This window comes from Panthera uncia (assembly GCF_023721935.1).
Source record: "Panthera uncia isolate 11264 chromosome B2 unlocalized genomic scaffold, Puncia_PCG_1.0 HiC_scaffold_24, whole genome shotgun sequence".
In the NCBI taxonomy this organism is placed as follows: Eukaryota; Metazoa; Chordata; class Mammalia; order Carnivora; family Felidae; genus Panthera; species Panthera uncia.
The window spans coordinates 28,251,532-28,267,261 of NW_026057580.1; the positions used below are offsets into that span (position 1 = coordinate 28,251,532).

Genomic DNA, 15,730 nt, shown 5'->3' on the forward strand with positions numbered 1-15,730 from the left:
ACCTTCACTAGAGAGAATGAGCCGGTCCCTGGGACACCACACAAGGCCAAGGGAACATATAGCTTGACATTAATTGCTTGCTTTTCGAATTTCCTGTCAGTGTTCCCCATTGACTATCTAATAGGAAGCCAGAGGACAAGGGAGCTTATATTAGTTTGCTAGACCTGCCTCAACAAAGATGCACAAACCAGGTGGCTTAAATAAATGGAATGTATTGTTTCACAAATTTGCGGTCTTAAAGTCCAAGATCAAGGTGCCAGCAGTGTTGGTTCCTTCTGAGGGCTGTGAGAGAAGACTGTTCCAGCTCTCTCTCCCTCACTTGTAGATAGCAACCTTCTCCTTGTGACTTTACATTGTCTTCCAACTGTGTGTGTCTCTCTGTGTCCTAATTTCCTTTTTTCATAAGGATACTGGTCATATTGGATCAGGGCTCAATCTAATGGCCTTAGTTCAACTTCATTACCTCTTTAAAGACTCTATCCCCAAATAGGTCCACATTCTGAGATACTGGAAGTTAGGACACCTAAATTCTATAGGAACACAATTCAACTTGTTACAGAGCCCATAATGTAATTTACACAGGTCAATTTTGAAAGACCTTCAGAGAAGAGACTGTAGAGTAGATCTGGAGAGGTGTAGAAATTTAGAGTCTATTGTATACTGTAGCTTAGCATAGCCTATTAAGAAAAGTGAATACTTCTTTGATCACATTACCTGTTCCCTTACTTAAAAATTCTCCAGTCAGTCTCTATTGCATATGATGTAGTTCACAGTTCTTACTGCAGCATTTGATGACCTACACGATCTGACTACCATTGCATCTGCAGACCTTATCCTCACTCTTTCCCACCTAACTGGTCTCAACTATACATTATTCCTTTTCTCTTTTGATACTATTCCCTAAGGAACATCCTCCTATCATCATCTAATAGAAACAATGTCAGTATGGCGCAGGCTTTGTATCCAGTTGAAAAACATATTTGTTATATCATTTGAAAAAATATTTGTTAATGTGTGAGTTTCATTGGCACGTGTCCATCTTCTTAAGTCCCATTTACTATTCTTATATCCACTATGGTCTTTCTCAAAACTCACTATAATTTATTGTATATCCACATGACTAACCACTAACAGTAACTGGTAAATGATTCTCTTAAGTGTAACTGAAGATGTTCTCATTTGTTGTTTTATTTGATCTGTACAGCTCTCGGTGTAGGAGGTGCTTACTACGCAAATCAAAGTTCCAAACCAACAAATTCTCCATGAGGTAGCTCCAGCACAACTGGTAGAGTTTATACAATTTAGTTACAAATCAGGATGTAGACTAAGAGTGTAAGACTGAGACAGGAAATGAATGGTTTTTTTTAAGGCAGGGATGTATTTTTAATTGATAGGCATGTAAAAAAAAAACTTTTGGGGCGCCTGGGTGGCTCAGTCGATTAAGCGTCCGGCTTCAGCTCAGGTCGTGATCTCGCAGTTCGTGAGTTCAAGCCCCGCGTCTGGCTCTGTGCTGACAGCTCAGAGCCTGGAGCCTACTTCAGATTCTGTCTCCTCCTTTCTCTCTGCCCCCTCCCCTGCTCATGCTCTGTCTCTATCTCTCAAGAATAATAAATAAACTTAAAAAAAAAAAAAAAACTTTTCTTTTTTTAATTTTTTTTTTTAACGTTTTTTATTTATTTTTGGGACAGAGGGAGACAGAGCATGAACTGGGGAGGGGCAGAGAGAGAGGGAGACACAGAATCGGAAACAGGCTCCAGGCTCCGAGCCATCAGCCCAGAGCCTGACGCGGGGCTCGAACTCACGGACCGCGAGATCGTGACCTGGCTGAAGTCGGACGCTTAACCGACTGCGCCACCCAGGCGCCCCAGAAAAAAAAAAAAAACTTTTAAGGCCCATAACTGAGGAGGTCAGAAGAGGCTAATTTATTTCTATCTTTGAATTCCAAATCCTATCTCTCTCCAAGAACGAAGGTAAATATTAAGTAGGGCTTTAAAGGAAAAGTCCCATAAAATATATACATATATACATATATATATTAAATACAAATCCTATAATACTATAATGTATTAATATACAATTATATCATGATATAATAGATGCAATCATGTGATATATGCAATGATGTTTATAACACAAGTAATGTGAGGTAATAAATAATGCATATATAATATTTATGCAAATAAATATATGCAATGATGTTTATAACACAAGTAATGTGAGTAATAAATAAATATTATATTATATTTATATAATATAATATAAAACATATATAATTATGGTAAATATACGAATAGACATGGATAAAGTGCTACATCACACTCTCAGATTTGGGTTTGCCTGAAAATATATGCACCACTATCTTAGATTATCTCAGCTCCTTATGTTTCAATACATCTACAGTATTCAGGAGTGGAGTAACAAATGTACGCCTATTTGTATTTCTTTTTCTTCTTGATATACTATATGCTGTTGTTCACTAGCCTAACATCACTGCATGGTCCCATTTTCACTTTCCCTTCTTTCATTAAAAGATGAGCAACAGCTATAGCTAATTTCCCACTAAAAACTAAAATAGTTTTTAGTATATGTGCTCCTTAGTATCTTTATTATGCCAGTGTATATTTCACCTGATTTAAACATTCCATATTTTCCTTCCTGCTTTTGTTAAGTTAAGCAATCCACACTTCTTTTTTTAAAAGGGACATGCTGCTCTGCAGAACATCTTGTCTTTCCTTGTTCTAAAAAATAATGAGCTCAGTTACTTTTTCTTGGAAGATATTTGTTTCACTCTTTGTAAGAGTACTTCATCATGGTCTGAGTGAAACCTTGCTATTCTTTTTCTTATATTTCCATAAGAGCATTTGAGGAAAGATGCTTCTCCTATATTCATATTCAAGGGTAATGTCATTCAAGAGAAACAACATAAAAGAGTGTAGAGCTGGGAGTGAAATGTGCAACTACCATTTATCTTTACTTTAAAGAGTATATTAATGGTCAAAAAATATTATTGGCGACAGCATTCTTGAACTGAGTTAAACTTAAAATTAAAGATAAATTTTCCCCTTTTACCTCTAGAAGTATATTTTAAAGGTATAGGAAAATAAAATTAATGGAACCCCACTCTTGTTCTTTATAGGTGATAATTGCAGACAAAAGCATATTTGTATAAATTTCCCATTACTTCAAATAAATCAAAAACTTGTGAAGAGATATTTCTGAATTTAGAGAACTTAGACCATAATACAGACAGATTACTACTTCTTGATAAAAATTAAAAGCAACAAATTGTAGGTAAGTTGTAAAAAAGTCATAGAACATAGAAAGTGATTTTTTAGTTGTTAAATACCTTTAAAAGTTACTTGTGATGAGGAGAGTGAAAAGTATGTGTTCTTGGGATTTTTAAATGTTTTACATTTAATGTTTCTTTTATTTAAAATTTTTTAAAATATTTTTTTTATTTTTGAGAGAGAGAGTGAGTCAGGCACAGAAAACGAGGGAGACACAGAACCCAAAGCAGGCTACAGGCTCTGAGCTGTCAGCACAGAGCCCAAGCGGGGCTCGAACTCATGAACTGTGAAATCACGACCTGAGCTGAAGTCAGACGCTTAACCTACTGAGTCACCCAGGTGCCCTTTAATGCTTCTTTTAAAGAAGATTTTAAACAGTATGTTGTCACTTTTAAAACACTGACTGGACATATTATAGTAGAAAATAATGATCAGGTTAGAAGGCAGAAGGTCATGGTTCTAATCTTGCCCTCTGTTAAAAAGAAAACCAGAGGCTAAAAATGGTGTCACTTAGGCCAAGTCAGCAAAGAGTTACTACCTAAACTAACTGCAGTTTTAACCCCCTGGAATATAACCTTTAACCAGTCAACATGTAATTCTTGATCAATACTAGGAAATTTACTGATAGACCCTTTCTATTCCTCTTTGGAGGGTAACCTTGCCTAAACAATGTATTCCTTGTTAATAAATTCCTCTTTTTAATGCCCTCTCTCTGCCTTTAAAAATCTTTCTTTTGTTTGGGGCTCCTGGGTGACTAGCAGGTTGAGTATTCGACTCTTGATTTCAGCACGGGTCATGATCCCAGGATCATGGGATTGGGACCCGTGTCAGGCTCTGTGCTGAGTGTGAAGCCTGCTTAAGATTCTCTCTCTCTCCCTCTCTATCGCTCTCACCAGCTCACAGGTGCACTCGATCTCTCTAAAAGAAAAAATAATTATTTTGTTTACCTCAGCAGAAATCCTCTCTACTTGCTAGAGGGGATGCTGCTCAACTCAAGAATCATTTAATAAGGCCAAACAGATCTTCAAATTTACTCAGCTGAATATTTTTTTAACACTTCCTACTGTCTAACAATGTGATCTGGAGGAAGATGTCTACTTTCTCTGAGCCTCAGTTTTCAAATATGCAAAATGAATGTTATGGACTGAATTATGTCCCCTGCAAAATTCATATGTTGAAGTCCTAACCCCCAGTGCTTCAGAATGTGACTATATTTGAAGATGGGGTTTTTAAAGAGGTAGGAAATTAAAATGAGATGATTGATGTCTTTATACAAAGAGGAATTTAGGATACAGATATACACCAAGGAAAATGATGTGAAGACAGAGTGAAGACAGAGAGAAGACAGCCATCTACAAGACAAGGAGAGAGCCCTCCAAAGAACCAAACCTGCTGACACCTTGATCTCAGCCTTCCAGCCTCCAAAATTGTGAGAAAATCAATTTCTGTTGCTTAAGCAGCCAATCTGTGGTACTTGTTATGGCAGCCTGACCAAACCAATATAATGGGCTTTATCAAGCTCACTATGATTACATACAGTTATATGCTGCTTAATGTGTGTGAATTTTGTTCTTACATTAATCCTTCATTGGGCAGGTTATTTAAAATTCTTATCTTCATCTTATCTTGAATATACAGCAGTTCTTTTAGGGTTAAGAGAACAAATTATTTATGTTTCTACAGCATGGATCATAGGGTCTATACCTTAAAATTTATTCATAGGATTGGAATAAGAGCAGCCTTGGAGTTGTGCCATTTTTTCAAAACTATGTCTTTTCCTGTATTTAATCTATCTCTCCATTTTGCATCCGGAAAATGTACATAATTAGAATTGTTCTTAACAATAAATAAATTCATACCACCTGACACATTATTGGTGCCTAATAAACTTTAAGTATGATTACTGTATCCTCAATGATTTTTTTAACTTTTTTGCAACATACCCCAGGCCAGAAATGGTTCTCACATCACTTCTTGTCTGTCTTTGTTTCGTCCAGGAGCTAAAATATGTCTTTTATAACTTATTTTCACTGTGCCCTAATTCTCATATACCTGCTTTCCTTCCAGATGATGGTAGTCTCTGCCCAGGAAAATTGTTATCTCGGCTAAGATGGAATTTACCAAAGTGCATTGCCCCCAGTGTTAACTATTCAAGAGGTTAAAATGCTAAAAAAAATATTAAAGGATTCTGTGCTTATATTTTGAGTTAAGCAAAGAAAGTAAGACCTTACTAAATGCATCATAGAGGTCTTAAAAAGCTCCTGTGTATTTTGAGCAGTCAAATGTGGTATATGTCATGTAGCCTTTCCTCAATTTAGTTGACAACAGATTGGTTTTTGGTCAGTTTTCTAAAAGATACGAAATTCTTGGAGGACAGAATTTGGAAAGTTCTGGCTGAAAGAGGGTACAACACCCTTAAAACTTTCCAAATAACTTCTTGCCTCATCCCTGTTTTAGCCTTTTTGCTTTCCTTTTTATTGGATTTAAATAGATAATTATTATTTAATAATCAGCTATTGTTGTAACCAAATAACGTATTTTAGTCTCCATACTGAATTAGGACTGTGGTATGTGTTTTAAAGTACCGTTTAAGTAAAAAACAATAGTAGAGGGAAGCAAAACACATAACACAAAGGTATTAATTCTATATTTAAAATAAAGCTTTGCCGTAAATCAAGGAAAGATAATTAAGGGAAAACATCATTTTCACTTATCCAGATAGGCAAAATTATACCTAATGTTGGTGAGAGTTTTGGGATAGAGTCACCTTCAAACACAGCTTTTGGGAATAGAGCAATACATTTTCATTATTCTATCTTGACTATGGTATAATGAATCATTTTAAATTTCTTCTTTATGTTTTTCTGGATGTTCGAAATTTTCCAGTGAATATGTTTAACTTTGCTTATCAAAAGAAATACCACTTTATTTGCTTTTTATGATTTCTCTAATTTGAAAATAATATGAAGGTTTAATGACTTCTTTGTAAAGCTGCTTATATAATTTCATAGATAATATAACCCCTTTAACATTCTTTCCTCAGCACTATTTTAAGGACATAGAGAAAAGGCAAAATGGCTTGATAAACATTAATTCACATTCAAGCGCATGTGAATATCTCCGATATCAGGATACTTGGATAACCTCGACTTTAAAGGGCAAAAACAATATCCAGAGGAACAGTCTCTGTTACTTATAATAATGGTAAGTCTACAAGAAAATAGATATATATTACCTGATAAACAGTGTATACTTTTGTCCATCATCCACTTTAACGGTAGTGTTAATGCTTCTCAATTTTGCTTCACCAGCACAGAAAAAGTGGTACTATAAGAAAAAAAAAGTTTCCTTCAGTTTTTCACAACAAAATTGACACATATTTGCATTGGACTTAGAATTTACCAATGATTTTTATATTGCTTTGGAGACAAAGTATCTGAAACTTAAGAGGTGACAATTCAAGGTATACAACTAATAAACTGTAGAATTAAAATAAATAAACGTATAAGTATTATATACATATACATGCATCATCTATGTGTACATGCACACATACACACAGACACTTCTAGTTTCTGTTCCAATATTCTGGGGAACATGGTTGAGAAAGGCAGCTTTTTCTGCTAGCAGAAAGTGAGTATTATTAGCAAGCTTCCTTACATACTACCAATTGAGCAACGTGAAGATCAGTGAATACAGTGTAGAGGGTGATGTTAAAAGTCCAAGGAAGGAAACATTGAAGATTATGGAGGTTAACCATTTATTCTAAGCTTCCTGAGGCTAGAGGTGGGGGGGGGGGGGGGTGTCTTTGTAGGGTTACTACTAATTGAGCCAAGTTGTATTTTAAAAGGGGGCAGATCATGTCTCTAACAGGTACATTTGATCAGGACTCCCTGAGAATTCCACAGGTAGGCTTCAGTGACCTATTCACCCTCTTCACAGCATATGTCTGCATGTATATTAGTTATAGTATAGCTATTCTTTCCCAGAAAGGGGCTTATCATATCAACAAGAAATGAATAACCTACATATATGTTAAAGAAACACAGATGCACGGTGTTGCATAATTCCTGTGCATCTAGCTATATTTAAGTTGATATACCTAAAACCCACGTTGGGTCCAAAGATAAATATTATGCTATATATTTTAATTTTATGATAGATTACAAAAGATTGCAAAAGATTCCTTAAAAAATTATCTACTACAAGTTGGCTTTAAGAAATATGTTAAATAGTATATTTAAATGTTAATGATAAAATGATAAAATGTTAATAATTCCCTTTTATCTCCAAAGCTGTCAAACGAATATAAAATATTTAATGGATCATTCTATTATTTTTACTTGAATCTTTTTATTATAAATAGCTCCTGGGGCGCCTGGGTGGCGCAGTCGGTTAAGCGTCCGACTTCAGCCAGGTCACGATCTCGCGGTCCGTGAGTTCGAGCCCCGCGTCAGGCTCTGGGCTGATGGCTCGGAGCCTGGAGCCTGTTTCCAACTCTGTGTCTCCCTCTCTCTCTGCCCCTCCCCCGTTCATGCTCTGTCTCTCTCTGTCCCAAAAATAAATAAAAAATGTTGGAAAAAAAAATTAAAAAAAAAAAAAAAATAGCTCCTTTATGACATATACAGATATATATACCACATATATGTCATATATATGTGACATATATAGACACATATATCTATATGACATATATAGACATATATTATATATTAAATTACATACATATAATAGCTACTATTTATTGAGTGATTACTTGGGTGTCACAGAGTTTTAAAACATTTTATAAGTATCAACTGATTCCTTCCTTACAATACAAAATAAAAAACAAAACTCTATGAAGTAGGAACTATTCTTTTATTAGCTCCATTATTCAGAGATGTAAACTAAAGTGAAGTGATTTGCTGCTAGCCAGGGAGGCACAGTGATTTGCAACACAGACAGTAAGTCTGGTGTCTGGTATTTGAGTCCCAACAATGAATATTATGTAGGTACTTAACTTCCTTGTTATTAGAAAGAGCCAGTAAAGTGTTTTTAAAAACTATTTCAAAAAATAAAAATAAAAATTAAGTTTCATATTATTAAACTTTCCTAAAACTTGTGATTTCCTAAAAAGATTGACTAACAATTCTGCATTTCTAGAATAGGTCTTAAATTATGATCACTGTAAAAGTTCAGCCATAAATATGTCTTTTTGTGAAAACTGTAATGTAAATGCATTCCCCATATGATTATACTTTTAAAATAGATGAAGAAATTGGAGCATAGTCTCACAAATCATAGTGGAACAAGGAAAATCTTAAAATCATGAAGACAGAGTAACACTGAAATTTCCCTTAAATCATTGCAAGGAAGCAGTGATGTGAGCAGAACGAACATGAATTTTGGATTTACACAACAAAGTAAAACTTCCTTATCTACCATTCTTAAAGGAGTCCTAAGAGCATGTGTAATACTGAACTCTGTGAGAAGCCTCGCTTGTCTGCATGATTTTTGCAAAATGTAGAGAGAAAATATCTAACCTTCACATTTGATTCATGTCCCAGACATCCTTCTACATGTTTATATGCATTTACTTATTTACTCATTGTATTACATTTACTCCCCAACATTTATTCATTTATTAACTTGAGCTTCACAACAATCTTTATTACCTTCATTTTACAAGTGAGTAAATTTAAGCACAAAGTGCTTAAGTGACTTGCAAGTTCTCAAAGCTCCTAAGTAGCAGAGCTGGGCTCCAAACTCTGACTCCAGAGATGACGATCTTAATACATTTCTTAAGATGGAGCCTTATACATAATTTCAATTCAGTAAATGATAGTAATTATTATTACAGACATGAGTAAATATCCTTTGTCATAAAACCCGAAGTAAAGAAATTCTACAAGTCTTTTCTCTCATTATGATTTTATAATTCCTCAATGTCTTGATTCAACCTATTGTGAATTTATTTTTATCCATCTGAAAGTGAAAGGAGTCTCCATCATTCATCATTTCATAAAATATTTCAGGGGGTATAGCTCAGGGGTAGAGCATTTGACTGCATAAAATATTTCACCCACAATCCTGCAAGTCTCTGTTAGTTCCTCATAATGTCTATGGAGATGTCCACAGTGGTGAGAGGAACGAACTAGCTGAGATAGACACTCAGTTAATGCGAGTTTGCAGCAGAAAACTGTGCTGAGGGGAAACATTTTGAACATGACCAATGATCAATATTATGTGTGTTTTATTATTTTTTATATTTGGTCTCCATATTTTTATGCTTATTATAAGAATAATGGAAAATGTTGGTCTTAGTTGAGGAAAATGCTGTAGAGCAGGGATCAGCAAACTTGAAGACTGATGTCTGATGATTCATTACTGTGTTCTATTTGTTACAGAATTCTATTTTCTTACTCCTGTTTCACTTGTTCCTATTATTATCTGTAATCAATTGGAAGCAATATGAGGAAAATAAAGTGTGTTTTGTTTACCACTGAATCCTCAGAACCAATGACAAAGTGATTGATGATAGATAAATGTTTAACAAATGAGTGAACATTTAAATACATGAATGAGTAAAAATATTACCACTACTAATGCCTACATCTGGCTGATATTTATTAATATCAGACTTTGTACTAAATTACATATTATGTGTTGTATTACTTAAGAAAGATGAACATTTAAAGAAAGTCAAACTGGTATAACGTGACTTATTTAAATTATAACTATTTCATGGAAATTCACATATTTAATCACATCATAAAAGAAATGATACATAAAAATACAGTGTTATATTGAATATTTTAGGCTATGTTGAGTTAATAACTTTATTGCAGTGATGACTTGGATGGCTTCCTTAATCTGGGTATTTACCACAGGAATAGGAGTTGATGGGTTATGATAGAACAGTACTGAAAAAAGAGCATACACTTTCAACTCAAAGTCAGCCTTATAATTTACTGTTTGTTAGCTGTGTGATCTTGGAATTTTAATTTTTTTTAATGTTTATATTTGAGAGAGAGAGATGCAAGCAGGGAAGGGGCAGAGAGAGAGAGAAGGAGACACAGAATTTAAAACAAGCTCCAGGCTCCAAGCTGTCAGCAAAGAGCCCAATGCTGGAATTGAACTTGGGAATAGTGAGATCAGGGCTGAAGTCAGATGCTTAACTGACTGAGCAACCCATGTGCCCCTGATCTTGGACTTTTAAAAGAAGTTGTTATAAAGACTACCAAGTGTTAAATCCATGATCTCAAACTTTTTGATCTCAAAATCTCTTTGTGCTCTTAAAAATTATTGAGGACCCCAAAGAGTTTTTGTTTACTGGGTTGTATTTATCAATATTTATAATATTAAAATTAAAACAAACATTTTTAAAATACAAAAATGTGGAAGTACACATTAATTAGTGATCAGAAAGATGACATCATCACATGCCATGCAGCCTCTGGAAAACTCCACTATATATTTATGAGAATGAGAGTAAAAAAAGGCAAATAACAGTATCATTAAGATAGCTTTTCCTTAAGGATCCTCTGAAAAAATCTTTGAGCTCCCCAGATCACATATTCCACTAAAGCTACAAAAAATGGTAGCAGTTACTATCACTGGGATATTGGGAAACATAACAGAAAAAGGTTAAAAATAAAGAGAAAAGAAGAGAATGATAGCTATTCAAAGTATATACTATTTTGAAATATAAATACTGAATATGAAAAAATTACAAAAACAGAACACACAGCCTAGTGATTATAAAAGATATATTTAAGATAAAATTTTATTTTGACAATAACCACTAAAGAATCAGACTTTCTAAAATTCCTTTAAATGAAATAAATATAATGACTTACCTTTAAAGTACCATTTTCAATAAATAATTGAATAAAAAACTCATCAACTGAATTTGAGTCTTGCTTGATATAGAGCAGGAGTCCATAGGAGTTGAAGGTATGAAATTCTAGTGATACGTTACTTTGTGGACTTAACAACACATTCCGAAATTCTAGATAGGAATCTCCATAATAACAAATACATCTGAAATCTGTGGAGTCTGAAAGAAAATACAATATAGATTGGAATTGAATGTTCAATAGTTGGGTTTCATATTAACATTAGCATGTCTTCTAAAGTGGCTCATACATGACTATTTTCTGCCTGTTACAAGCCCGGGTACCTGTTTCCTTTTGCCATAGTCACAGTGGTTTGTCATAATTTCTATGAATTGGGGGCTTCACGATCAAATCTCACTGGATGTCTAGATGATTAATCTTCAACAGGGCATTCACTTGCATTTTACGTTACAGGTCAACAGAAATAGGAACATTTTCTAATGATGTCCTTATTCATTGTATATACATGACGGTATCAAATTTTGATTTATGTCAGTCATTACTGTTAATTTGATTGTGTGGCTTTTGAGGGCCAACAGACTATTTAGAAGTAAAGGAACTGTCATCCTTCTGTAGCAACACTTTTACCTGAACTTCTTTAAAAATCATCACTTGAGTGTTATCTTTCTTTTTCTCATCTTCTGAATATTTTAATTAGCCTCAATCTTTTTATTTTATTAAAAAATTTTTAACGTTTATTTATTATTGAGAGACAGAGAAAGAGACAAATCATGAGCATGGGAGGGGCAGAGAGAGGAGACACAGAATACGAAGCAGGCTCCAGGCTCTGAGTTGCCAGCACAGAGCCTGACACAAGGCTTGAACTCACAAACTGCAAGATCATGACCTGAGTTGAAGTTGGACACTTAACCGACTGAGGCACCCAGGCGCCCCAATTAGCCTCAATCTTTTAAATGAAACAGACATTTTGAGCAAAATACTTTGACAATTCGCATTTCTTAAATTTATAAATATATGATTAATGAAACAGCTTTTTTCTCTGGATAAGATACTTTATATTATTAAAAGTTACTTTTGTTTGATAAAAACTTGACTGATTGATGATATTCTTGTAATAATGGATATGAGTTATCTGCTTTCACTTCTTTCCTTCTGCTCCTCCTTCTGTGATACACACACATACAAACTCCCTTTGAAACTTCTAAATTGGGGAGAAGGAGCCAAGATGGCAGAATAGCATGGAAGTTTTGTGTGTGTGTCACATCCATGAAATACAGCCAGACCAACATTAAACCATCCTACACACCTAGAAAACTGATTGGAAGACTAACACAACAATCTGCACAACCTGAACCACAGAATTCAGCAGGTACGGGACACGAAGAGCTGAACTTGGGAAACCAGAAGCCGCAAAAGGAATTCACCCCAAAAGAAAGAGCACAAAGAAACGACAGCCAGGGATTTAACCAACACAGATACAAGCAAGATATCTGAACCAGAATTTAGAATCACGATAATATGAATACTAGCTGGAGTCAAATATAGACCAGACTCCCTTTCTGCAAAGATTAAAGATGTAAAAAAACACCCAGAATGAAATTAAAAATGCTATAACTGAGCTGCAATCATGGATAGAGGCAGCGGCGGCAAGGATGGACAAAGCAGAACAGAGAATCAGCGATATAGAGGACAAACTTATAGAGAATAACGAAGAGGAAAAAAGAGAGATTAAGGCAAAAGAGCACAATTTAAGAATTAGAGAAATCAGTGACTCATTAAAAAGGAACAACATCAGAATCATAGGGGTCCCAGAGGAGGAAGAGAGAGAAATAGGGGTAGAAGGGTTATGTGAGCAAATCATAGTGGGAAACTTTCCTAACCTGGAGAAAGACACAGACATCAAAATCCAGGAAGCACAGAGGACTCCCATTAGAGTCAACAAAAACCGACCATCAACAAGGCATATCATAGTCAAATTCACAAAATACTCAGGCAAGGAGAGAATCATGAAAGCAGCAAGGGAAAAAAAGTCCCTAACCTACAATGGAAGACAGATCAGGTTTGCAGCAGACCTACCACAAACACTTGGCAGGCCAGGAAGGAGTGGCAGGATATATTCAGTGTGCTGAATCAGAAAAATATGCAGCCAAAAATTCTTTATCCAGCAAGGCTGTCATTCAAAACAGAAGGAGAGATAAAAAGTTTCCCAGACAAACAAAAATTAAAGGAGTTTATTACCACTAAACCAGCCCTGCAAGAAATTTTAAGGGGGAACTCTCTGAGGGGAGAGTACATACATATGTATATACATATATGTACATATACATATGTATATACATATATGTATATATGTACATGTATATGTACATATATATATGTATATATGTATATATATCTATGTATGTATATATATAATTATTTATATATATAATTTAGATATATATAATTATTTAGATATATATATCTATATCTATATATCTATATCTATCTATATATAGATAGATATTTAGATATATATATAATTATTTAGATATATAATTATTTAGATATTTATAATTATTATATATTTATATATAATAATATATAAATAAATACCAAAAGCAACAAAAGATTAGAAAGGACCAGAGAACACCACCAGAAACTCCAACTCTACAAGGATCATAATGGCAATAAATTCATATCTTTCAGTACTCACTCTAAACATCAATGTTCCAATCAAAAGACATAGGGTAACAGAATGGATAAGAAAATAAGATCCATCTATATGCTGTTTATAAGAGACCAGTTTAGACCTAAAGAGACATACAGATTGAAAATAAGGGAATGGAGAACCATCTATCATGTTAATGGTCAACAAAAGAAAGCCGGAATAGCCATACTTATATCAGACAATCTAGACTTTAAAATAAAGACTGTATCAAGAGATGCAGAAGGGCATTATATCATAATCAAGGGGTCTATAGAACAAGAAGACCTAACAATTGTAAGCATTTATGTGCCAAATGTGGGAGAACACAAATATATAAATCAATTAATCACAAACATAAAGAAACTCATTGACAGTAATACCATAATAGTAGACTTCAACACCCCTCTCACAGCAATGGACAGATCATCTAATCAAAAAATCAACAAGAAAACAATGGCTTTGAATGACACATTGGACCAGATGGACTTATATTCAGACATTTCATCCTAAAGCAGCAGAATATACATTCTTCTCCAGTGCACATGGAACGTTCTCCAGAATAGACCATATACTGGGACACAAATCAGCCCTAAGTAAGTTCAAAAAGATTGAGATCATACCGTGCATATTTTCAGACCACAATGCTATGAAACTCAAAATCAACCACAAGAAAAAATTTGGAAAGGTAACAAATACTTGGAGACTGAAGAACATCCTACCAAAGAATGAATGGGCTAACCAAGAAGTTAAAGAGGAAATTAAAAAGTATATGGAAGTCAATGAAAATGATAGCACCACAACCCAAAACCTCTGGGATGCAGCAAAGGCAGTCATAAGAGGAAAGTATATAGCAATCCAGGCCTTCCTAAAGAAGGAAGAAAGATCTCAGATACAAAACCTAACCTTATGCCTTAAGGAGCTGGAAAAAGAACAGCAAATAAAACCCAAAATCAGCAGAAGACAGGAAATAATAAAGATCAGAGCAGAAATTAATGCTATCAAAACCAAAAAAACAGAACAGATCAATGAAACCAGAAGCTGGTTCTTTGAAAGAATTAACAAAATTGATAAACCACTAGCCAGTTTGATCAAGAAGAAGAATGAAAGAAGAGAGATCACAACCAACACAACAGAAAAAAAAAAAACAAAACAATAATTAGAGAATATTATGAGCAATTATATGCCAATGGGCAATCTGGAAGAAATGGACAATTTCCTAGAAACATATATGCTACCAAAACTGAAACAGGAAGAAATAGAAAATTTGAACAGACCCATAACCAGTAAGGAAATCGAATTAGTAATCAAAAATCTGCCAAAAAACAAGAGTCCAGGACCAGATGGCTTTCCAGGGAATTCTACCACACATTTAAGGAAGAGTTAACACCTATTCTCTTGAAGGTGTCCAAAAAATAGAAAAGAAAGAAAACTTCCAAACTCTTTCTATGAAGCCAGCATTACTTTGATTCCAAAACAAGACAGAGACCCCACTAAAAAGGAGAACTATAGACCAATTTCCCTGATGAACATGGGTGCAAAAATCCTCAACAAGATATTAGCCAACCGGGTCCAACAATACATTACAAAAATTATTCACCAGACCAAGCGGGATTTACACCTGGGATGAAGGGCTGGTTCAATATCCGCAAAACAATTAACGTGTTTCATCACATCAATAAAAGAAAGGATAAGAACCATATGATCCTCTCAATAGATGCAGAGAAAACATTTGACAAAATACAACATCCTTTCTTGATAAAAAACCCTCAAGAATGTAGGGATAGAAGGATCATACCTCGAGATCATAAAAGCCATATATGAATGACCCAATGCTAATATCATCCTCAATGGGGAAAAATTGAGAGCTTTCCCCTTAAGGTCAGGAATAAGACAGGGATGTCCACTCTCACCACTGT

General features: G+C 34.5%; 1 protein-coding gene across 1 annotated transcript in view; it reads right to left on the reverse strand.

The window, feature by feature from the left end:
- Nucleotides 1-15,730, reverse strand: part of EYS (eyes shut homolog) — a 1,624,793-nt gene that overhangs the window by 606,564 nt on the left and 1,002,499 nt on the right. Inside the window, 2 exon segments of the mRNA XM_049653864.1 lie at nucleotides 6,523-6,614; nucleotides 11,126-11,316. Coding sequence (XP_049509821.1) covers nucleotides 6,523-6,614; nucleotides 11,126-11,316 — 283 coding nt within the window.